This window comes from Gopherus flavomarginatus, chromosome 8 (assembly GCF_025201925.1).
Source record: "Gopherus flavomarginatus isolate rGopFla2 chromosome 8, rGopFla2.mat.asm, whole genome shotgun sequence".
In the NCBI taxonomy this organism is placed as follows: domain Eukaryota; kingdom Metazoa; phylum Chordata; order Testudines; family Testudinidae; genus Gopherus; species Gopherus flavomarginatus.
In genome coordinates this window covers 19967770-19990602 of record NC_066624.1, presented here as the reverse complement: position 1 = coordinate 19990602, position 22833 = coordinate 19967770, and the positions used below count along the sequence as shown (strand labels likewise).

Genomic DNA, 22833 nt, shown 5'->3' with positions numbered 1-22833 from the left:
TCTGGTCACTCTAGCTGGGGGAGGGTGCTGGGCAGTGAAAGGCAGGGAAGGTCTGTGTCAGGGCACTAGGAAGTGGGGGTTCTGTGGGGGGTGCTCGGAAGCTGGGTGGGGTTTTGGGAAGGGGTGGTGGTGTGCAGGGTAATGTGCATTTGTGGGTGGGTTGGGGGGAATGGGCACAGTGGGTGTGGGGGGCCTCTGGCCATAGGGAGTTGGGGAGTGTTGGGCAGGGAGGGGCTGTGTGGTGTGGCATAGGCTTGCCCCAAGGGGATGGGGCATGCTGGCAGCACAGGCCTGGGTGGGCAGTGTGTGTCTGACAACTGCCAGTTTGTAAATGCGCTGGGTGGAGCCAGGCTGCTCCTGCCATGCAATGCCCCAGGCCTCTGGCTGGCCCCTTGCTCCGGGCGCTGACCTCCCCGCGCCAAGCTCCATTGCCTCCAGGGGGGCCCACCACGATGCTGGGGGCCGGGCCCACAAGAGGTGAATCCGGCCCTGGTAACAGCCCTGCCTGCTGCTGCCCTAGGCCAGACCTGCCGCTCTCCCACTCCCTTCCCGCAGCCCTTAATTACAGGCCCCCGCGAGCCCACCGGGCACGCGCACCGCGTGCGAGGGGCGACAGCCTACGTCACAGAGAGCCGCGCCCCGTCCCGCCCCTCAGGCACCCCTGTCCCCGCCCTCCGTGAGGCAGCGCGCCGTGCGGGACGTGACCGCCCAGCCCAGGCAGGGGCAGCCTCCCGGGGAGGCGGGCGCTTCTCCGCGATTGACGGGCGGCCTGGCCATTGGCCTGACTCTGCGCGGCCTGGCGCCCAATGGGCTGCGGGCAGGGGCCGGGCCGGTTCTGCCGCCGCCCCGGGGTGACCTAGGCGCCGAGCAGAGCGGGGCCGGCGGCAGGGAGAGCGGCGGATCTCGGGCGCGTTGGGCAGGACGGAGCCGGCTGCGGGCACAATGTCTCTCTCCACCAAGCTCACCTTGGACAGGGTGGACGTGAAGGGCAAGCGGGTGATCATGAGGTGAGGGGCCGGGCGCTGGGCCTGGCCTGGCCTCGGAGCCGGCTGCCTCCAGCCCAGGACCCTGCCCGGACTGCCGCCGGCTCCGGGGGCAGGAAGTGAGGGGCCCGCTTGGGTGAGAGAGAAGCACCGTACGCGCCGCCTGCCAGCCCGGGTGTGAGGCAGGTGCCCCCGGGCAGGGGGATGGCGGGCGGCCTTCGGGCTGGCGCAGCCCTGGTAATGTCACTCACCAGGCCCAGCCAGGCGTTCAAAAACCGGGAGTCAACCGCCCCCTGCCCCCGTGAGACTGGATAAAAAATAATCAGCTTCTGAAATACAGAGTCCAGATTCTTTTCCCGTTTGGGTTCCGGTGTCTCAGCGTTTCACATGGGCTCGGGGCACGTTTTCCAGGTTTTCTCCACAGCCACGAGGGCCGGAAATTCTCTTTCCCTTTTTTAATTAAAGTGAGAATCTTAGGACTCCGGCAGCTGGAGCTTTACGTAAGGCATCAATTAGCACAAGAGTTGGCAACAGCGAGTCGTTCTTGATGCTCCTTTTTTTTATGTTATCCTCATGAGTGTGCCAAAAAATCTAAAAGCTCTGTGTGTGATGGAGAATGAGGTTATGCCTCCAATTAGCGACCCAGTAAATTTCAGGGATTTATTCTAATGATCTCAGTACGTGTTCCTAAAAAGGCAGGACACTTAAAAAAAAAAGATCCCAGCCCCCGCCGCCCCCCCCCCCCAAAATCTGGCAACCACGTGTTGCTTCATATTTTCCTTGCCCCCAGTTTCATGAAACTGCTGCAGCTTGTGTGAGTGATTCATCAGTGAGCAGGCTCCTCTCCAGGGCATGCGGTGTGGTGTGTATCTGTGATTGTGAGACACACCCAATGGGATCGGCTTTAGAAAAGGCAGATAGGTTCTTTTTTTTCTCCCCTGTTTGAAATGCCTCCTGGATACAATTCTAATCGCATGAGGGCATTTTTGAAAAATAAAATTAGGTCTAATTTTCACTCAGACTGTTCTTGGGAGTTTGACATACTGATCTGTCTTAAAAATGTATCCCATGTAACTAGCAGGCAATCATCTGTGCACTTTTTTTTTTTTATTAGTCCAACAAATTCTTTTCTGTGGCTTTTCTTTAAATGCACTGTATCAGCCTGGCAATGGAATACTGTGAATTCTAATCTGAATAAGATGGAATGAAATAGATGTTTCCTTTTAGGAAAGTTTATGATTGACAGGCAAGGATGTGAGTTTGCCTGGCACAAGTTTATGGGGATAGTCCTCTGATGGCTCTGAATATCCATTCTGACGTAGGAACATGTATATATCTTGCACTACTTACCCAGGGGACTGAAATTTCAGGCTATAAAGGTACTGCTATTTACTTTTTCCCCCCCTCCACCCTTAAACTAGACCAATTGTTCAAATAAACAACTGAAAATAAATTAATTGCTATTAACTGAATAAGGGTGATTCCTGTTAGCACAACTAGAGTGTCTCATTGAGTTGTTGGTGCATTGCACCTCTCTATATCAGACTCTTAAATGGGAAATTCAGTTGGCCTTTATAGAATTCAATTTTAAGTCTCACTTGGGAATTGGTTCACGAGGCACTGTGAACTCTTTTGGTGCACTAGTGCTTTTAGGCACATCTGCATGCTTGTAAGCTTTAGATTTTGTTCTTTCTAGGGCAAGGGCTTTTCCCAAGGTCATCTCAACATAACAAGTGCATACCACTTAATTTGATGCATGAGTGGCAGGTGTAATATAGTGGCCATACTACTAACTTCCTTTGTGCCTGCTCCTAATCTGTAAAAATGATATATATTTTTTTCCTTCTGAAGTAATTCAGCAAGGTTTTGGTTATCTGGAGTCAGATATTGCCAGGTGAACAGAAGAAACTCAACCAGAGAAAATCCTTAAATGACCCAAAATGCATCCTAGTTCATTTCCCAAATACAGAAGAACAAGAATTTCACTTTTATCTCTTTAACTACTTGCTATTTGACCAGTTTTTCCTGTGACATGTTTTAGGGAACAACCCTGCAATGGCAAAAGATGGACTGGGTGATAGAATCTAGTAAAATCAGAGGGTATCCATTATTAACTGCTGTGATTTAAGATATAATGTTATTTTAAAAGTGGTTCAATTGGTATCTTGTGAAGAAAATTGACTCATTTGATCAAAGGCTTGCATGTTTACCAATTTATCTTGGTACTTAGTCTCTCCTATCTATGTCTGCTGTACCAAAGGCTTTAAATGTCTTTCCTACTTCTCTCCCCTCTGAATTTTGAGGTCAATACAATTGATCTACCATCCAAAGTCTGCTGAATGATATGCATTCATCATCTGAGGTGACATATTTAAAGTCACCCAAATGACTCCTTGCTTTAGTTTTTGCTTGATTACCATCCTTCTAACACAGTATTGCTGATAATTTTTGAAAAGTATCTATATCATAACGCAGGCAGCTAAACAGAAATACAAAATTGCAGCCAAGAGGTCAGGGTTCATCTGTGTTTTTTGTCTGAAGCCCATTTCCCTGAAAAGAATTACTCCTGTTCACTCAGATAATTTCTCGTGTGTGTTTGTGTGTGTGTGTATGTGTATATGTGTGTGTGTATATATATATATATATATACATATATATATATATATATGTGTGTGTATATATAGCTCACCTATCTGTCAGTGCTAATGCCAAAGAGCAGGGGGCCTAAGCAAAACTGGTGGTTTAGTGACTTCCATTAGTCTTACATTTATTCCATTTAAAGAGCAATCGAGTTTCATTGTCTATTAGCTGTAAGGCTGCAGAGGGAGGCAAGGGTGGACTGGACGCTTTGCGAAGCAAATTGTTCATTTGCCTCATGATTGTAAAACAGTGACAATGTTATGGTGCATTTTCTTTTGTTTTGTTTTTTTAATTAGTCTGTTGTACCATGGGCTGCCAGTTCAATTCTTTTTGCTCAGCTACTCCTATTTTGCTGGCAGCTTTTAAAGCTGTGGCCTCATGCATTTTTTACTAAGCATACTGCAGAGAAAAATGCATAGAGCCTGTTGGATTTTGGGACCTTTTCATATTCTTATGACACACAAACTGCAGGGTAATATCTCATTTACTCATCCAGATGCTAGGATACAGTCAGAGTAAAAGTTACTGTTTCCCCAAATTAAAAGGTTTTGCTCATTAGTTGTCATGCTTCAGCAACATTTTCCTATCAGAATTGGTCAAAGTAAAAGCAAAGAGAGGGTTGGTCTCATTGAGTTCTAAGGATCTCTGTCATTCTGGCATCCTGTGAGTAAGTTCTGCCTTCAGTTATTATGCAACACAACTTCCTGTCACGCCTTAGCTTATGGGTACTAGTATGCTTGGCAGAAACTCCTCCCTTTCCTCACACCACCTGGCTAATGTGCTGCTGGGAAATTACCTCGAAATCCACAGAAAGACTAGGGATAATTAAGGAGCTTATAAATAATACATTAAGTGCACACTATAGTTCACCAAGAGGACCAACAAAAATCACAAGTTTCTGCTTTGAAAATCCTGTGATTGAAAGATAAGAGTGCATACAGAATAAATGGAAGAGATCAGAGTTACTGGCAATATCTGGAATACCTGATGGAATCCTTCTGCTTTCCACCACTCACCCTGATGAAGTAACCAGGATTGTTTATTTTCTTTCTTCTCTTTACCCTGCAGTATTAGGGCCTCTGGTCATAACTGTTCTGGGGATATGGTTTCTTAAGGATGTTTTATCTTTGCTGCTGACTTAGCTGGAGAACTGCAGTCTGCAGATCCAGTTCAATTTTCACAGCAGCTCACTAGCTGAGCATGAACTTACCTTTTCAGCAGATGCCAGAGTAAGAATCTAAATTGGGCAGGGAGGGGAAAGTAATGAGTATTCTTCCAAGCCCTGCCCAGTTGCGTTACCAAAACGCAATGCTGCTCGCAAAACGCAGGTCCTAGTAAGAAGGAGGGATGACAGTTGTGTGATTTGAGCAGTAATAAAATTGTAAGCAGTGTTTACCACATAACTTTAAGGCCTATTGTTTACATTTAACACACTGAAATGAATGGGGAAGGACACACCATTCAAAGCTATTTCAAGATGACTGCAGACACAGGCAGAGATAATAAATAAATGTTTTAAATTTAAAAGAAGATGCTTTATGACTCACTGGTGGGTTTGGAACAGGAGTAGGCAACCTATGGCACGAGTGCCGAAGGCGGCACATGAGCTGCTTTTCAGTGGCACTCACACTGCCCGGGTCCTGGCTACCAGTCTGCGGGGGCCTCTGCATTTTAATTTAATTTTAAATGAAGCTTGTTAAACATTTAAAAAATCTTATTTACTTTACATGCAACAATAGTTTAGTTATATATTATAGACTTATAGAAAAAGACCTTCTAAAAACGTTAAAGACTTGGCACACCACTTCTGAAAGATTGCTGACCCCATGTCTGGAAGATTGAGAGAAGTGGAAAGTAAATCTTGGCATCCTGCTGGAGAAGTGGAGTTCTTAGGGCAATTTTCAAAGGCTACTAACTTCCACTGAAAGTCATTGGAAGCTAGGCACCTAACTTTCCATTTGCCTTTGAACATCTCCTTCTTTATTTGTGCCTTCCTCCACTGAAGTGGAGGAGTCTGCATAGTGACCTTCAAAGAGCAAGAAACTAGCTGATATTTCATAAAGCTTTTTCCTACCCATTGAGAATAAACTGTGTCATTGGGGTTTCATATCATGGGGCCTGATTGTGCATATAGTACTCTTGTTGATATCAAACCTATGGGAGTTAGCTTTATGGAAGGCTTGCTGTTTGGCTCTAATGCTGCAAGACAGTCAATGCAAAGTTAAATATTGCATAATTTTGCTGTACTTTTTTTCCTGGCTCAGATGTGGTCATGCCTTTAACTGTAGTCACATTGCATGGTTCTTTTAACAATGTTCATGATTTTTTATAACTAAACACAGTGCTTCTCTTCCCTCCCTTTGTAAATCACATGCTTTAATTTACCTTAAGCTTCCATGCTCTTTTTCTTTCTCTTATAACACTGTCATTTTCATGGATACTAATGTTTATTCACATGTGGCGGCATCCATTGAATCCATAAGAAGAGATTTAATGTAGCTTTTCTTTTGTTCTCTTTCTGCCTTCTACATCCTGGCTACTGTGACCTCACTGTTCCATATTTTCAATCACATACCAGTTTCACGTTGGGACTTGCTGTATATTAGAGTAGAAATGAAAACCTTGCACTAACTTCAGTGAGCTCCAGAATTGCTTTCCTAGTCAGCCCCTTGATCAGCAAGTTCCCAACCTCTTTTTAAAGGAAATCATTTTTTGCAAGTGAGCTTAAAACTTTTTTTTCCCCTTTGTTTAGGGTTGATTTCAATGTTCCAATGAAGAACAACAAAATAACAAACAACCAAAGGTAAGACTCCTCTTAAAATACAAGTAGAAGCCCTAATGGCCCTGTCTATACTAAGGACATATTCTATACAGCTCAGCTCCAGTGGTGTCCATCATTGTTAATGTGTTAGTGTGCTTAGGCCACCAGCTGCTACCACCACGTCATCTAAATTGTCCCGGAGAAAGCCTAACTCCAAAACATTATTAAAAATGCCTGTGGCTGTCAGCAAACCATCTGTACTAGAGATCAGATTAGCCGCTGTTGGTGTTAGTGGTGGGACATTCATAAAAAAATTTCTCTTGCAGAGACCAAAGCCTTTGCTTCCATGCTAAGCATGGTTGTAATGTTATGACTGTCAAGAAATTGTTTTTTCCCTGGCTGTATCCTCATGTGAGAATCTGCTCGAGTTCACATGGGGTGCCAAAGGCACCTCTCCTCTCGCACAACCCCATCAGGGTTTTGAAAACGATTATTTTGTGGATGTAGAAGGGGACAACCTATGTGCAAAACGTGCCATATGTCATTTTGGTCCACCTCAATTGGTGCAGATGGGATCTTAGTTTTAATCAGGGAAACAGTTGTTAGGGACATTAAGATCAAATGGCTAGTTGTTTCACTTGTCCTTGTAACTGTTCCAGCACCTATAGACAGATACTAGCGTTGTTTACACAAGTATATTTCTGCTAAAATTTCCCACCATTACTACTGGCCACCTGCAGGGATTAGGAAGGGGCCACCCCCTAATGTATTTGTGGGGGAGGGGAGAAACCCTTCCTCTGAAGCATCAGGATAGCTATGGCTGGAGATGGGCCTAAGTATCCTATTTTTCACGTGCTTGACCATTGGCTCTTGCTCACATGCTCAGGGTCTAACTGATCAGTATGTGTAGAGTCAGAAGGAATTTTCCCCAGGTCAGATTGACAGGGACCTTGAGGAAGGCAAAACCCCCCAATAGTGTGTGGGTTCAGGTCACTTGCCAGGATTATCTGGGCATACCTTGCCTAATCATTTCTCTGCCACTGTGGTGGCCTTGGGCTCTGCTGTACCTCAGCCCTTCCTGTTTTCTGTTGGGAGCACATCATAGTTTCCTGTGGGCTGTAATACTTTGGTTGTTGGAGTTAGTGTGATGTTGGTGGCCAGTAACATACCGGAGGTCAGGCTAAATTAAATGATGTGTTGGTCCCTTTTGGCGTTAAACTCTGTGACTCTCTTGGTTCAGCTTCTAGGGCAACAGTCTGGTGGGTGCTAGTTTCTGTAAGGTGCAGTGTCTGCTGGTGTTCTATCCGTGAGCTACTATCAGGGTTAGATGATATATGTATATAAAACTCTTGTGCCCTGTCTACAGTAGAAGATAGCAGCAGTCCAGCTACTGAAAAATGGGTAGGAAATCTAGTAGTGCAGATGTACTTACTGTTTTTGAAGCTGTTTGGTTGCAAGATGAATTGAGTATGAACATGGCAGAGTTCTACCAGTGCACTCTGGGACTCCTGAAGCTCCCCACGGTGCCATTGCTGCTGCTGAGTGCATGCTACTGGATAGTCTCCACGTGCAAAGCTCTGTCTTATGGGCTCCTGGATGTTAACATCCACCATACCAATCATTATAACCAGTGCCTGTTGCAGACTTATGGAGGGGCTTAATATCCCATGTGGCATAGGATTGTTGGTAATGCTGTGCTGTGTTTTGAGAATAAGGGTGGATTTTACAAATATCTGAGGGAAAACTGTGGTGGACTTCCCCCTCATTAATAATGTCTTGCAAGTTGTTCAGATGAGAACCTATTTCTGCTGTTTCTCTTTTCGGCTTGCCCTTATTTCTGTTAGAGATGATTCGTAGCAGATATACCACGAAGAATCTGCTTCCCGTGCTTAATGGCCAACAAGCCTAGTTCTCTGGGAGCTCAAATTTGAACCCCTTACCAACGTCTTCTCTTGTGTCATTTTCTTTGTGGTTACAGAATCAAAGCAGCTATCCCTAGCATCAAGCACTGCTTGGATCATGACGCCAAATCTGTGGTTCTGATGAGTCATCTGGGTCGACCTGATGGAGTCCCTATGCCTGACAAATTCTCCTTGGCACCAGTGGTTGGAGAACTTGAAGCATTGATTGGCAGGTAAAGTATAATAGCTGTTCAGTTTAAGCAGACTCTGACTATAAATAGATCTTATAAGAAAAGATGATGTTGATGTTAGATGCATCTGTGTGTCTTGACTCATGCTTCTAGGAAGGTCTTGTTTCTGAATGACTGTGTGGGTCCAGAGGTGGAGAAGGCCTGTGCTGATCCCCCAACTGGCTCCATCATCCTCTTGGAAAACCTCCGATTCCATGTAGAAGAAGAAGGGAAAGGGAAAGATGCTTCAGGGAACAAGGTGAGCCATCTAATTTTTAACTCAGTTGTGTCTCTCCCTTATTCGCTATTGTAGGGCAAGCAGATGTGACATGGGGCTGCGTGGGATATTTTATAGAATGTGTTTAGAAAGACTCTGATATAGCTGGCAGCATTTACTCTCCAAATGTCTGTGTGAAAGGCACTGATATGATGCCACATAAAACACTATGTGGCTTTGATTGCTGTTGAGGCCACTGTGGAAATGCAGAAGAATTTAGTAGGGGAATGACTAGATGCTTGGTTAGTAGCTGTGTTCTGGATGTTGTGGTGATGGGTGTGGCGTAAAAACTGGCCTTCTGGTCCTGAAGCTTGCTTGATGGACAGAAGGTTTTTTTGTGTTTTTACAGTTAGGAATAAAATAATCCACTCATCTGAAATGATTGGACATGTTAGTGTATTGCTTTAATATTACTAGCTAATCTGACAACTTCCTGGCAGGTTAAAAGCATCTGATGACTAGGGCAAAAAATGACACAACTTCCTTCGAACGAACGAACACACACACACACACACACACACTCTGCTCATATGTAAACATTTTGATATTGAGTGACCATATTAACAAGTAAAAAGCTGAAAGATGATACTATTGATGCCAGGAGCTCGGGATGAAGGTGCAGTAGCTGGCACTGTTATAAAGGGAGAGGTGGAGCAAAGGATTGTGGGGAGGCTACTGGCTTCAGATGAAGGGTTTTTATTTTGGAATGTGAACAGGAGAAAATATAGTATTGAAGGAGATAATTTATTGCCTCTTTGCAACTTTGAGAATCATGTGTCCATCTCAGTCTTATTTCTAGGGTGTACTAATGGGATGTTTAACCACTGTATTGTACCAGCACTCTGAAATACCTTGAATAAGGCTGCTTTCCCATCAGCAGCCATACAGAGGCTGTGCTGCCTTTTACCTCTGACATTTCTTGAAGGTCAGGAAGAACACTTGCTCTCAGATGGTTTCTTTTCTTAGCATTGGTGACCCCGTTAGCCTGGCAGGCTTTGGCTCCCTTCAGATACAGTGCATGGAGTGGAATGCTGATGTACAGTACAGTGCCCTTTATAGCCTGACACACAAGACTCTGTAGCTCAGAAGAAATAGCCTGGAGGGCAAGTGAGTCTCTGAAGAGAGGGTGCTCCTGTTATGGATACTAAGAAACCATGAACGGCTGGTATTTTTTGCCACAACCTAACTGTTGGAAGATGACTATATGCCTTATACTGAGAGGACAGACTCATTTCCTTCCTAAAGAAATAATTGTCTGTACTTGTTCTGACTTACTCTCAGGTCTCTGACTGACTGACTACATGCTGTAGCATATCAACAGGGGCACAGACAATGGAGTGTGACAGTAAAGGAGGATGTGGCAGGCTTGGTTTTTGTCCCAACTGAATGAAAATAGATGCTGCAGTAACAGTGATATTACTAATCTGTGGCCCTGTGGAGCTAATGATAATTTCTGGTGCACTCTGAACATGATGGGAAATCTCTGAAGTTTATTAAGCCCATCACTCCGCAGTGATACCTACATCTGGATCCATCTCCTGTTCTGCTTCTTGCTGTTATTGGCTCTGAGAGAAGCACTTAAATTGCTTGACTAGGGGGCTACTGATAACGTTCATCTAAATTCTGAAATTATTTTTTGGCTTCCTTTCTTCTCAGCCCACAAGAGCAAAATGGTGTGTCTGTCATGAATACTAAATTCAGTTGAAATCTCTTGTTGGCAGTGGTTGAGCTGGAAAAGAGGCTGAAATAAGTCCTGACCAGTATCAAAAAGCTGTCTTTCTAGGTCATGGCTACTAACAAGCTTCTCAGATGATCCTTACTTTCAGTAGTTGGATTTGTAGACCCAAAATGAACAATTGAGTCTGCTTTGCAATTTTTTGTTGCAGAACTGCTGGTTCATATTGTAACTAAGTAATACAAACTTGTGTCTCTATCCCCTCAGATCAAGGCTGAGCCTGCAAAGGTGGACGCTTTCAGAGCATCTCTTTCTAAACTTGGAGATGTTTATGTCAATGATGCTTTTGGAACTGCCCACCGAGCTCACAGGTATGTTAACCACCTTCTACAGGCAGTGTTACAAAATGTCTGTCCTTTGGATTTCACTCTGCATATGCAAGTTAGCCTAGTCCTGGTCTTCTGTTCTAGCAAGGTATCCTGAATAGCACTGCAAAGGATTTTCAGATTAGCAACTGCAACTCAACTCTGATACAGTTCTTGCTGAAATCAACCACTTTGATATTTGCATGTTGAGTACCACCGGTTGTTCAAAAATGGATATAAATCTTCAGGGAAATGAAGCCTGCTGGGGATGTGATTAGGGGGGATCCAAATATAGAATCATAGAAATGTAAGGCTGAAAAGGATCTTGAGAAGTCAAGTCCAGCCTCCTGCGCTGAGGCAGGACCCAGTAAATCTAGCCCTTCGTTGACAAACGTTTGTCTAACCTGTTATTTAAAACCTCCAAAGATGGGGATTCCACAACCTCCTTTGGAAGCTTATTCCAGTGCTTAACTGCCCTAATAGCTAGAAAGTTTTTCCTAATATCTAACCTAAATCTCCCTTATTGCAGATTCAGCCCAGTATTACTTGCCCTATTTTCAGTGGACATGGAGAGCAGTTCACTTTATAACAGCCCTTAACATACCTGAAGACTGTTATCAGGTTGCCCTCAGTCTTCTGTTCTCAGGACTAAACATGCCCAGTTTTTTAACCTTTTCCCCATAGGTCAGATTTTCTAAAGCTTTTCTCATTTTTGTTGCACTCCTGTGGACTCTGCCCAATTTGACATCTTAAAGTGAGGCACCCAGGATTGGACACAGTATTCCAGCTGAGGCCTTACCGCTACCGAGTAGAGCAGAACAATTAGCTCCTGTGTCTTACACACAACACTTCTGTTAGTGCACTCCAGAATATTAGCTATTTTTGTATCTGCATCACACTGATTCCTATTCAATTTGTGATCCAGTATAACCCCCATATCTTGTTCAGTAATATTACTGCATAACCAGGTATTCCCCATTTTTGTGTTTGTGTATTGATTTTTTTTCCCCTTCCAAAGTGAAGTACTTTGTGCTTGTCTTCATTGAATTTTGTCTTGTTGATTTCAGTTCTCCAGTTTGTCAAGTTTATTTTGAATTCTAGCCCTATCCTCCAGAGTGCTTGCAATCTCTCCCAGCTCGGTGTCATCCACATATCTTATAAGCATACTCTCCTCTCCATTATCTAAGTTTAAATATTGACTGTTCTTGACCCAGGACTGACCCCTGTAGAACCCCACTTGATATGTTCCCCCCGTTTGACAGTGAACCATTGAGCATGGTCTTTCACCCAGTTGCGCACCTACCTTATAGTAATTTCATCTGGACTGCATTTTTTTGTTTTGCTTGTGAGAATGTCATATGGGACGCGTCAAAAGCCTTATTAAAATCAAGATAGATCAAAGAAGGAAATTAGGTTCGCATGTTTTGTTCTTGACAAATCCATGCTGGCTATTCCTTGTAACCCTGTTATCCTCTAGGTGCTTACAAATTCATTGTTTAATAATTTGCTCCCATATCTTTCCAGGTACCAAAGACCTGCTAACTTGAGCATCCCACCACGTGGGAAATGTACATATAGTTTTACCTTCAATAGCCTTGTGACATTATTTTTGGATGTGTGCTGAGAAATCCCCAGTTTAATTGTCGGCTGACTAAGTTTAGTCTTGAATGACATAGTCCATGAAGGTTTTACCCATAACCATACACCCTTTCTGAGCAAATGGCTGAATTTAACCTAGCTAAAGTATAGTCGAGTCCTGTTCATTTTGTAGTTTAGAGTTTACCTCTTATAAGAATTGGTAAGCATATGAACTTTGAACTGACTTTTAGACTATTGAAACTTAAATCATTTGAGAGAAAAAAAGGGGTGAGGCCTTTTATTGGACCAACTTCTGTTGGTGGAAGGTACAAGCTTTTGAGAGCTCTTCTTCAGGTCTGGAGAAGGAAGTGGAGGGTCTGGCCAAATAAAAGTTCAGACAGATTGTTAAACAAAAGGGATAATGCATGTTGGAAATGGTCACTTGAAACAGAGTGAGCAATTGGGGGTTAGATTGTTATGCATAAAGAGTTTGAAGTGGGCAATTTAAGGGTAACAGGCAGTGTGTGTTACAAATTTTTGTAATGAGCCAAAAATCGGTGTCCCTGTTAAGTCTGTGGTGTGTTGGTATCTAGCAAACTTAAGTTCCCAGGCTATCCTTTTGAAAGTATTGTACAAGTTTCCCTTGAAGACAAGTAGTGAAAGATCAGAAAGAGTTAAAATCACTTGGCTAGGACTTCTCTAGACTATCAGGCAAACAACTCTGTAATTACAGGTTGTTATCCTCTGCCCTAAAGGTTTAAACTTAGTTCAGCAGACATCCACATTTGTGGGGTTTGCATATATACATGTACAAACTCCAGGGAGGGCCTGCTTGCTGGCCTTTATTTCATAAGCCAGGGCTATGTGAAGATGAATCTGCTTTTATTTTTGTTCCCACCCCAGAATTTCAGACGTTTGCCCTTGCATGTCAAACTGTCAGCTCGGGGAATTTTTGCACAATCTACAGAACACTAAACATAGTAAGATTAGACACGTGTGGTCATTGTTTTCATACAGATCTCTTGCTGCTGTTGTTGTTGTTGCATCTGAGTAAAGGGTTAACGTACGCTACTGTGACCACTAAAGGTCCCCTGGCACTAGGAATGTTTGGATTTTGCTGTTGAATGGCTTCGATACAGATTATAGAACTCTTTTCCCCCTTTTTGATTCCACAGCTCCATGGTAGGCGTTAATCTGCCTCAGAAAGCTGCTGGCTTCCTGATGAAGAAAGAACTGGATTACTTTGCAAAGGCTCTGGAGAGTCCAGAGAGGCCCTTCTTAGCAATCCTTGGAGGGTAAGAGCCAAGAGTGTATTTTACGTGCACGGTTTCCTTTTAACATACACCCACTTCAGTGTTAGAGTGAATGAACAGTTCTATGAGTTTGTGTTGTGAACAAGAATTATTTTCTTCCTAACCAAAGAATGGTATGCAAATCTTGAGTCCCGTGTAATTCACTGGCCCTGTCTACTCCAGTGTTGCTAGCAGGCTCTGTTTTACTACTATGCTAGTTTTTTAGCTGCCCTAATCAAAGTAGGGGTATGTCTGCACTGCCCACATTACAGTGTGGCTGTGGCCGTGCTGTGATGTGGGCAGCATAGACATGCTTTCTCCCACGGCGATTTAAAAAAAAAAAAACAACCCACCACCCCGAACAAAGGGTAAAGTGCTGTCTATACTGGTGCTTTTAGCGCTATGTTTTTTGTCACTTGGGTGTTTTTTTACACCCCTGTGTGACTAAAGTTTTTGCACTGAAAGTGGCAGTGTAGATGCAGCCTTAGCCAACAGCATTATGCTGTGCAAAGGAACCAGAAGCACTTTTAGTTGTAAACAGTGACCCTTATACAGAAGGCTGTCAGTCAGCGACCTTTCTGCTGGGGTTCAGAGTACAAACCTAATGCAAATTCAGCATGTGTCTATGTAAGTTGACGCTATCTGTCATTATGCAGCTGTGACCTGCTGTAGCTAGATTCACTTCAGCTCTTTACAGGCGATTACTCCTAGTTACTCAACAGACTTGCCCCCCAGGGAAGTCTTTGTACATTAATCTCCCCATGGGCTGCTTATTCTTGTGGTATGTGTATGCGCTTCTCAGACTGGCATGGTGGCTCTGCTAGAGTCCCTTTGTCCCTGAGGAATGAATAAAAACATAGTGTAGACACCTGGCTAAGTGATATGAGGCTTGGACTCTGTGTAGCCTCTTGTGGTCCAGTAAGGCATGATTATTAAGTAACATGAACACTGTCATCTCAGAAGAGAATATGACTTATTCCTGCTCCTTGTTCTGCCCATAAATGTAACCTGTTACCTAAGAAATTCTCAGTTTGTTTTATTTATAGTATATAAAAAGCTCAAACTTCCATTGTTCATTCTTCATAACATGACCTGGGCTTCACAATACTCCGCAATGCTGCCTTTATTGACACCATTCAGATCTTAAAGTCACATCTTGCCTTCTGTTATATGCACATCCCGCTCTCCTAGACTGGCAGGAGCTGCATGCACAGCACCAATGGCAGCGTTTGGCCTGAATCGTTCTTTCAGAATTAAAGGGAGCAGCGCTTTACTTCTCTAGTGGAGGCTCCTGCTCGAGGAGCATCTTGAATGGCCGAATTATCAGAACATCAAGGTTGTTGGTGAAGTCAGAGATCTCACTGCAAATAAGACCATAAGAATGGCTGTACTGAGTCACACTAACGGTCCCATGTAGCCCAGGGTCCTGTCTTCTGACAGTGGTTGATGCCAAATGCTTTCAGGGAAACCAACAGAACAGGAAAGTCACAAGTGATCCATCTCCTGTCATCCAGTCCCAGTGTCTGGCAGGCAGAGGCTTAGGGGGTGTATCCCAGACTGTCTTAGCCAACCACTGTATGGGGTTGCATCCCAGACTGTCTTAGCTAATAGCTAAAGCTGTGAGTTTGTCATGGAGGTCATGGATTCTGAGATTTCTGTGTTGGCCGGTGTGCCTGGCTCAGAGGCAGCTCATGCAGCTCTTGTGCTATCTTGCTGGGAAGCCTGGCAAGTGTCACTTTTTCTCCCCCGTTTGTAAAATGGGAATTGTAGCTGCTACATGGGTGTGGTGAGGCTTGAATAGGTGATATTTATACAGCAATATGAAAATATTAAGTGCTGAATATCTCCTAGGAGTTGCTGCCAGTGCTGCTGTTGTATTACTTCCTGATTTTTTTATTATACCAGCTGTTGCAAGACCACCTTGAGATGTAAAGCCTGGAGCATATCGGGCTGAGTGTTACATTTCTTGGGTGGGTAAAATGGCTCTGCTGTGCAGGTTGTCACCTCTTGAAAGGTACAAAGATCCAGCTTAAATCAAATAAATACTGCTCAAATAGTGTTATCTGTCTATATTACTTGCTTTCTCTTCCTCTCTCCTCCCACCAGAGCTAAAGTTCAGGATAAGATTCAGCTGATCAATAACATGTTGGATCAAGTTAATGAGATGATCATTGGTGGTGGAATGGCTTTCACTTTCCTCAAAGTACTCAACAACATGGAGGTATGAAACCAGCAGTTCTGTTTTAGGGGGAGCAGGAGGGAGGCCAGATGTAAAGGTGCTTGCGCTAGATCATTCTCTCTCCCTTCTCCTGGAGTTCAGAACTGAAAGTTCATAATCTAACTCAGGGTTTCTCAAACAGGGGTTATCATTTGTGTAGGAAAAGCCCCCGGCGGGCCGGGCCGGTGTGTTTACCTGCCCCGTCCGCAGGTCCGGCTGCTTGCGGCTCCCACTGGCCGCGGATCGCTGCTCCGGACCAATGGGAGCTGCTGGAAGCAGTGTGGGCTGAGGGACTTACTGGCCACCGCCTCCAGCAGCTCCCATTGGTCCGGAGCAGCGATCCGCATCAAGTGGGAGCCACAATCGGCCGGATCTGTGGACGGGGCAGGTAAGCACACCGACCTGGCCTGCTGGGGGCTTTTCCTACACAAGCAACAAGCCCTGTTTGAGAAACCTTGATCTAACTTGAGAACAAATGTAATACTGAGTGGTCTCAATCAGGCACCCATAATGCTGGCAATCACTGAGGTCTGGATGCTGTCGAGGAATGAGTAATGTTTTGAAAGTAAGTACTTTAGACCTTGGGCGAAGCTCAGCCCTATACAGAAAGCCAGCAACAAAGAGAGGCATCAAGTGTCGGCCTTCAGAAAAGGAATTCTGTGGGACATAGGACTCGTGCTGACCCTATGCCCAGGGGTGAATTTCTCTCTTAAAGTGCATATAAAGAGTATATCTCCACTGCAATAAAAGACCCATGGCACTACTATGCCTAGCCTGGGTCAGTTGACTTGGGCTTGTGGGACTCGGGGTGTTGGGCTATACAATTGCAGTTTAGACACTTGAGCGCTGTCTGTAGCCTGAGCTCTGATACTCCATGAGGAGGGAGGATCCCAGAGCCTGGGCTCCAGCATGAGCCCAGGTGGCCATACTGCTATTTTTATCCCTGAGCCCAAATCAGTTGGCCTGGGCTCTGAGACTTGGTGCCACAAGTTTTTTATCATAGTGTAGATAGTCCCTTGGAGCCTCAAAACAAGCTTTTCATGTTGTTGATTCAGATTGGTAAACCCATAGCAACCCCTCCATACTGATTGAAAGCTGAAAGAAATTTTTTTCAAATATCCCATTGCGCTCTTCCTCCTCTAGATTGGCAATTCACTGTTTGATGAAGAGGGATCAAAGATCATCAAGGACCTGATGGCCAAGGCTAAGAAGAATGGTGTGAGGATCACTCTGCCCGTTGACTTTATTACTGCAGATAAATTTGATGAGAATGCGCAAAGTGGGGAAGCCACTGTGGCCTCAGGGATCCCTGCTGGCTGGATGGTAGGTGTAATAAGATTCATAGATTCCAAGGCCAGAAGGGACCATTGTAATCATCTACTCTGACCTCCTGTATAGCACAAGCCATAAATCTTCCCTTAATAATTCCTTTTTGAACTGGAGCATTTTTTTTTTTAATGGTTAAGTAACCACCCTGTTGTTAATTTACACCTTATTTCCAGTTTCACTAAGAAATAAAGACTAGGGAAAGTACATTGGGGAGAGGATGAGCATCTTGTCTAAGATTCTGTGCAGGAAGCTTGTGCAAGTACTCAGCCGTATAGTGTATATTGACTGACTAAGTTGTGAAAATATGTGGCATGGCCTGTCTTGCATTTTTAAGTATAAATCTTGAGTAACTTTTCTGATACTAAGATTAAAATTCCCTTTAAAACCTTCAGATTTCAGATCAGAAGGGTTCTGCATAGCATAGGGGTTGAGCAATTTCTGTATTTAGACTTACTCTGAATGGCAAAGCTCATCTCCAAGGCTCTTAGTGCTTTAACTATCTCTTAAAATAACTGCTCATAATAAGAGAGATACCACAGCAGGCTTCACCATATAGCGGTAACAGCTAGCAGTTCCCTCCTAGTTCAATATTCACTGCATGGGGAGGAGGAAAAAGCTCTCACCTCTTATCCAGTCTGTTACTGTTCCTGCACCAACAGTGAGCTTACTGCATTATAAATAAGTCCACTAGTCCTTGTCCCAGGGAGGTGACAGTGTCTTTCAGACTGATACAGATCAGATGTGACTAGCACCTGTCATGTTGACGTGACTGAGAGGTGGTGCAGGAATCTCTGATTTAGTAAATGTGTTTTTTAAACAAGCCACCTATATGTGGGTGATTTCTGATGAAGCTGTACAGTAATTGCGTCATGTTCTCTTACCTGTGTTAGGGCTTGGATTGCGGTCCTGAAAGTATTAAGAAGTTTGTGGAAGCTGTGGGCAGGGCCAAGCAAATTGTGTGGAATGGTCCAGTTGGTGTATTTGAATGGGACAAGTTTGCCAAAGCAACCAAAGCACTGATGGATAAAGTGGTGGAAGTTACTGGCCAGGGTTGCATCAGCATTATTGGTAAGATTTTGTGGAGATATATTTTTCCCTCTTAAATTCAGATGGAAAAGCCGCTGCTTGCTGGCATCAAGTTGTAAAGTGATTGTAAAATCTCGTGCCCTTCCTTAAGGGAATGTTCAGGTCTGCTCTGGCAGCAAGTATGGCCTTGAAGGATGCTGCGCACACTTCTGCGATGGACTCGGCTGACACACAGCCTTGCAAGGAAGAGCACGCTCTTCCTTGCCAGCTTTCTCTTAGTTGGATGAACTTAAATTTCCTTCTATCTGTAATTAACTTGCTTTGTTTAACAGGTGGTGGAGACACTGCTACTGCCTGTGCTAAATGGAACACAGAGGATAAAGTCAGCCATGTCAGCACTGGAGGTGGTGCCAGCTTGGAACTTCTAGAGGGTAACTTCTTTCCTTCTGTTAATCTAGTTCAGAAACTGAGGGGCAGGGGGAGTAGATCTGCCTGTTCTCAGCTAGGCTGGGGCTTGCTTTGTGGTGGCACAGTAGTGTAATGTGTCCCTTGTATTTCACCAGCCATAGGATGTGCTTTGTCGCTACGTTTGAGATACCTAGTAACTTGTATTTTAAATAATTCTTTCCTTCCTTACTTCCTTTCCTCTCCTCTTTTCTTCCAGTACTATTCCAAAAACAGAGTTTCTCATTCCAGAAGGGGCAGAAATGGATCAGTAGAAACTAGAACAGGCTATTTTAAGTGCTGGCCTTGTTTTTTAAACTCTCTGCCATGACTTTGCTTCCCCCCGACACTCCCATTTAAAAAAAAAAAAAAAGAAAATTTAAACATACTAAGAGGCTTTGTCTCAGATGTTAACACCAAGAATTAGTTAGTTAATCCTTTTAATGGTTCTTTAAAGGGTTTCATAAAGCAACCTGTGTAAAAAGGCTGAATAGTCTTTACTTCTAGCCAAAATTTACAGTATTTTTAGAATATCCTTTTAAACTATCCACTAGTTTTAAGGTGCCCTCTAGTGGTCACTTATAACTCTACACTAGTAGATTTGAAAGTTTAAAATAGTGAGAATTTATAGAACTCTTTTATGGGGCCTGCATTGTACTGTAAACGGGTTTTCATTTCCTCTGATAATTAGCTGTTTTCCAATATCTGTAAATTCTCTAGTGCTGTCACATACTATATAAAAGAGAAGCCACAATAGACAATAGTGCAGTGCAGCAGTTGTTAGGGTGACCGGATGTCCTGATTTTATAGGGACAGTCTCAATCTTTGGGTCTTTTTTTCTTATATAGGCTCCTATTACCCCCCACCCCCATCTCAATTTTTCACACTTGCTGTCTGGTTGCCCTAGCAGTTGTATGCTAGACAGGGCTTTTGTTTCTGTTGCCTAGGGAGTAATGGTGAAGGGAAAGAATGCAAACTGCTGGAAGGGGCACTATGCAGCTGGCTGACATGAAAGGACAAAGTTGTTTAGTTTTGGCCCAAATGTAGATTTTGTGTGTACAGTCTCTTTAAACTTAATAAACCCCTAACTGATTAGAAATATTTTTCCAAAATTAAAGTAACTTTTGCACTGAGAACACTAATGAGCTCTATTGCAGCATTGTACTATAGCATAAGAATAAGACTGTTTTCACTTTTGTTGAGTCTGTTTTCATCATCCAAACCAAATGAGGTGCAGGAGTAAAATGGCATAAGCAGTGAAAAATTAGATTTTTGGAAAGAAGAAAAAAAAAAACCCCACCCTGTCCTTCAATAATCTGGTATTTAACACAAGTAATCTTTTTTTTAAAAGGCTTGTAATATTAACTCCCCACAAAATCCATTTCCAGGTCTACAGGTCACCTATGATTCAAAAATATGGAACAGCTTTAACAGTCAGATCCAAAGCCCATTGCAGTCAATTGGAGTCTTTCCACTGAATTCAATGGACTTTGGATTAGTCTGTAAGAGGGACTTGGATAGAATTGTACAAGCCATATTAATTGTGCAGAGGAATCTTGACTTTTTAACTTTCATGTAAAGGGATTTTCTGTTTTCATATGAATACAGTTGTGTATCATGTTCATTGGCCCTTTATGTGTTTGCTCGTATAAAGCAGCTAAGTATAATAGTAATAGCTACAAAAATTAACGGGTAGTGTCCTCTTGCAGCTCAATTGTGACTGATTGTTAAAATGTTGCAAGATACTAGGTTAAACCTAAATGTTTTTTTTTTTTTTTTTCTTTAAAGCAAACCTAACTTTTTCCTTGGGTATTTAAATTGCTAACAGGTAAAGTTCTTCCTGGTGTGAATGCTCTGAGCAATGTGTAATGGATAGAACACTTCCCCAGTATGTTCCTGTGCACAGTCCCTAACCATCAATAGTGCTGCGCTTCTGTATCTCTCTGCTCTGCAAGAGGCAGATCACAGAATGTAAACCGAAATTAGATGGTATTATGAGAAGATGACAACCGAGATGGCTTGAGTCTACAGTTTACATGATGTGGATTTGTCCACTGTTAGCCCACTTGAACTAATGTAGTGTGTTAAATTGGTGGTGTTTGTTTAGAGTGTATATATTTATATTTTGCCTTTTAAAGAGATTAACCCTTATTAAATGTCTGTTTCTCAAAATAGATGGCTGCGTTAAGCTTTCAGTGTTTTTAGCAGCTGTTTTTTCGTCACTTGACAGATCAAAAACAACTTGTTTTTGAGATTGACTGTAATAGCTGCTGAATAAATGTCAGTGCTAACCAATTGATGTGTGTTCCTTCCTTCACATAGTCACCTGCTGAAGAATGCACTCATCTAAAGCTATGCTTCATATGTTTGGGTTTTTTCCTTTTTGTGCTACTGCATTGTCATCTTCTAAAATGCATTTTCATGCTGTCCAAGTGTTTGGAATTAAAAGCATCTGAATATATACTCCTGAAACTGATTTTCATGGCATGATGCTCATTGCTTTTAAGCACTTGCAGATGCCAGATTGTTATCAGGGCAACAAGAGGACCTTACTCTAAAAAATCAGCATATATATTGGTATGCCAGAACTCCTGCACTATTTGATAAGATTAGAGCTAAAATTAATTTCAAATAACAGATTTGCAGTGAAGAAAGCAAAGAAAGTCCTGATCTACTGATTCTCATAGGGAACTTCTGACAACCAGGTTAGATGTGCATGTCTTAAGAAACAAGCATATTAGCTAGTCTTAAAAGGCAGGGAACACAGGCTCTTCATTACACAATCCCTATAGATTTTCAATTTACTATTAATTTCAAATAACAGATTAGGATGAAAAATTCAGACTTGGATAAGCACTTGCAAATCAGCTCATTTAGCTAATATGATTGATAAAATCCAGTTTGGATATACTAGGAATCTAGAAATCTAGGAATCCCTGAAAGTTAGCTAGATGGAATTTGAATAAGCATTCTCTTCCCCCTCCTGCATGCAAACACATGTTAGGTGCCCGCTTGGCTCACTCAGAATCAACTTCAAAAAATTGATCTCTTTTCAAACTCTTATGGGAAGCAATTATAAAAGCACTAAGGTGTGCACTAAATGTGGCTTAGCTGAAACTCTAAGCCAAGATCCTATCCCATGGCTAGAGAGTAATTGGGTAGCAATCGCAGAAACTGCATCGTAAAGAGAATAAATTTAAAATGAAAGAACCGCTCCTCCGTCTCCCCCTCTCCCTGCTTGTTCTAAACCTGTTATACCAGCATTTAACGAACTGGGGTCTGTAGACCCCTGGGAGTCCCTGAGGGTACCCCGGGGGTCTGCGAGTCCCACTGATCAACTCCTTCCTCTCGGCACCTCCTGCATGCTAAAAGTCTGGTGGTGCAGTGGGGCCAAGGTATGTTCCCTGCCTGCCCCAGCTTCGCGCCGCTCCTGGAAGCAGCCAGCATGTCCCTGAGGGGCAGAGTAGGGGGCCTCCATGTGCTGCCTCCCCACCCCAAGTGCTGACTCCACAGCTCCCATTAGGGTGACTAGCTGTCTGATTTTATAGGGACAGTCCTGATTTTGGGGTCTTTTTCTTATATAGGCTCCTATTACCCTCCCCTACCCCGTGCCGATTTTTCATATTTGTTGCTGGTCACTTTAGCTCCTATTGGCCGGGAACTGTGGCCCATGGGAGCTACAGGACAGTGCCTACGGGTGGGAGCAGCGTGCACGGAGACCCCTGGCCCCTCCCGCCTAGGAGCCACTGCCAAAGGGATGTGCTGGAGGCTTTCGGGAGCCACCTGAGGTAAGCACTGCCTGGCTGGAGCCCATGCCCCAGCCCAGAGCCTGCACCCCCTCTTGTGCCCCAACCCCCTGCCCTAATGTGATGAAAGCAAGTGAGGGTGAGGGAGAGCGAATGATGGGGGGGGGGGGATGGAGTGAGCAGGGGCAGTGCTTCAGAGAAGGGGTGGGGCAGAGGGAAGGGGGCAGGGCAAGGGCTGAGTGACCGGGCTTGGGGGACCTTGGAAATTTTAAATCAAAATGGGGGTCCTTGGGTTGCTAAAGTTTTGAGAACTGTGTTATATAACAGGATGTAGCAGCTGAGGAAACTCCTCCTAGCTTCCCAGTACC

The 22833-nt window shown here is 43.7% G+C and overlaps 1 protein-coding gene across 1 annotated transcript; it reads left to right on the top strand.

Moving 5' to 3' along the window:
- Positions 1-826: 826 nt before the first annotated feature.
- On the top strand, positions 827-21014 carry PGK1 (phosphoglycerate kinase 1). Its single transcript, XM_050964682.1, has 11 exons — positions 827-1007; positions 6376-6426; positions 8363-8518; positions 8630-8774; positions 10735-10838; positions 13586-13705; positions 15809-15923; positions 17064-17243; positions 18140-18317; positions 18608-18706; positions 20548-21014. Exons 1-11 carry the CDS (start codon positions 943-945, stop codon positions 20586-20588), a joined length of 1254 nt encoding a protein of 417 aa, XP_050820639.1. The 5' UTR covers positions 827-942; the 3' UTR covers positions 20589-21014.
- Positions 21015-22833: the final 1819 nt, after the last annotated feature.

Coding starts and splice junctions, on each gene's coding strand:
- PGK1 (XM_050964682.1), top strand. CDS start 943: ATGTCTCTCTCCACCAAGCTCACCTTGGACAGGGTGGACGTGAAGGGC. Junction 13,706..15,808: donor TTCTTAGCAATCCTTGGAGG/GTAAGAGCCAAG, acceptor TCCTCCCACCAG/AGCTAAAGTTCAGGATAAGA. Junction 18,707..20,547: donor CAGCTTGGAACTTCTAGAGG/GTAACTTCTTTC, acceptor AATTGCTAACAG/GTAAAGTTCTTCCTGGTGTG.